Raw genomic sequence first — 2,007 nt, 5'->3', positions numbered from 1 at the left:
GGGGGGGGGGGGGGGGGGCATGTTGCAGTCATGCATGCATACTTTGCATGCGTTTAGTTTTACTCTCTCTGCACAGTGCATGCAAAAGAGCTCCAAATTGTTTTTGTTTTGTTGCAGGAAATAAACAAAATCGTATTTTTTTTCCCCCAATCTGTGAGATTTAAAAAAAAAAAAAATAATAATAAAAACAAGAGATCCAGGCAAGCAGCTGATCGAGCCCAGTTTCCTAAAGTTCACTTCTTCGGACACTTTGACAGAATGTGGCGCTGGACTGGAGCGAGCAGCGACATTCCCAACTCCTGGATAATTGAATAATCCTGCAGTCAGGAGTAAATGTGACATCTGTGACCGTATCAACCCCCCCATGATTTTAGCTGTCAGTGGCAGCACACACACTCATACAGAGAGGGTGACACACACACACACACACACACACACACCAAAGCAATAATGAGCTACAACCGAACTAGAAGTGCAGCCGGAGAGGATTTAGACAGTTATTTTTTTATATGAGGTTGAAATTTGATTCATATTTAGATTTTTTTTTTTTAATTCCTCGATTGCTTTCGTCTTCCACAGCCTTTAAAACCCCAAACGCTGCCTTCTTACCTCTGTTGGTGCTCGAGCAGGTCTGCTTCCGAACCGGCGCCGCCGGATGGTCCGCTTTCCGGAGCGTCTCCAGGTTTACCGGGGTTTCCCTGACGGGGGTAGCCGGCTCCGAGGCGCTGTTGCCCGGGTCGCTCGCTGGATCTGGAGGGGACTCCATGTTGAATTTCAGGATTCACTGTTTTGTTTTTGTTTGGGTTTTTTTCCCCCCCCAACTACAGCTAACACTTCAACTAATTGTCCTGCTGAACCGTGGAGCGCCGACACTATACGTCGTGCTGTCTAATTTAGAGCAGAAGTATGAAATGAGAAATGCGAGTGTGTCTGGAGGTGGGTGTGTTTGGTTTGATTGTCCACTAGGGGCGCTGGTGAGAAACTCCCAGCCATGCAGCCTGGAAAGGGAGAGCTTGTCAATAGCCGAAGAATAGATGCAGGCCAGAAAGGGCATGCAAGATGCGGGTTTTAAACGTGGAATTTGATATTGTACAACCAGATTTTGTGTTTAAATTTAATTTATATAAAAGTATGGCATGTTGTGATAATACCGGCCATGTATTGCAACAATCCAAAATATAGCTTACATTACAACAAGTGCGTGTTTATCATCTGCTTCTAAATCCAAAAGGGCAAATTTTTTTTCCCAATTTGAGTGTGTCTCAGTGTTTGCTTTGACTGTAAGCAAAATATCTCAATCCCTGGATTAATTGTGATAAAACTGTCATCAAACGCATGCGTTAATATAAAAAACTTTTGACAAGGATTTAAAGTTTTATGAACAAATAGCCTCTAGATAAGGTCAGTTTTTTGTTTTTTCTCTCTCCCCCAGTTACGTCTTTTAAAAGAGATCAAACCTTTTTTTTTTTTTAGATCATCCTGACCTGGACCATTCATGTTTTTATCAGCTCAAGGTTTGACAACTGTAATGTTCTGTATGTTGGAATCTCCCATATTTATTCTTATTTAGCTGATTTAGTAGTATTCCATGAATATGAGAGGATCTTGAGGTCGACATCTTTACTGTAAGTCCTAAAGTCCAAATACAAACAGTGGGGTGACTGGGCCTTTTTTAGTCGCCACACCCAGACTGTGGGACCAACTTCCTCATGACTTGCACTCCATCACTGATCTGGCCCTTTTAAAATCTAATCATGAAATATTTTTCTTCAGGCAGGCTTTTAATACCTACAGTAGCTGTGCTCTGCCATTTTTGTATTGTTCTTATTGTTTGTTCTAACGTTTGAACTGTGAAGCACTTTAAGTGGTGTTGGTAGTAGCTGAAGATGGAATCAAGCTGCTGTTTGTGTAGGATTTGTGTTCACAACTTTGACACTAACTATTGGTATTACCTCTGTTAGTAAAATATCTGTGGCTAATTCATGGAAGCCATCCACTGTCCACCCA

General features: G+C 42.0%; 1 protein-coding gene across 1 annotated transcript in view; it reads right to left on the bottom strand.

Moving 5' to 3' along the window:
- Positions 1 to 907, bottom strand: part of roraa (RAR-related orphan receptor A, paralog a) — a 232,590-nt gene extending 231,683 nt beyond the window's left edge. Inside the window, exon 1 of the mRNA XM_037683524.1 lies at positions 610 to 907. Coding sequence (XP_037539452.1) covers positions 610 to 766 — 157 coding nt within the window. The 5' untranslated portion in view covers positions 767 to 907. The remainder of the gene's footprint in view (positions 1 to 609) is intronic.
- Positions 908 to 2,007: the final 1,100 nt, after the last annotated feature.

This window comes from Nematolebias whitei, chromosome 10, assembly GCF_014905685.2.
Source record: "Nematolebias whitei isolate Nwh7 chromosome 10, NemWhi1, whole genome shotgun sequence".
In the NCBI taxonomy this organism is placed as follows: domain Eukaryota; kingdom Metazoa; phylum Chordata; class Actinopteri; order Cyprinodontiformes; family Rivulidae; genus Nematolebias; species Nematolebias whitei.
This window is presented reverse-complemented; position numbering and strand designations above follow the sequence as displayed.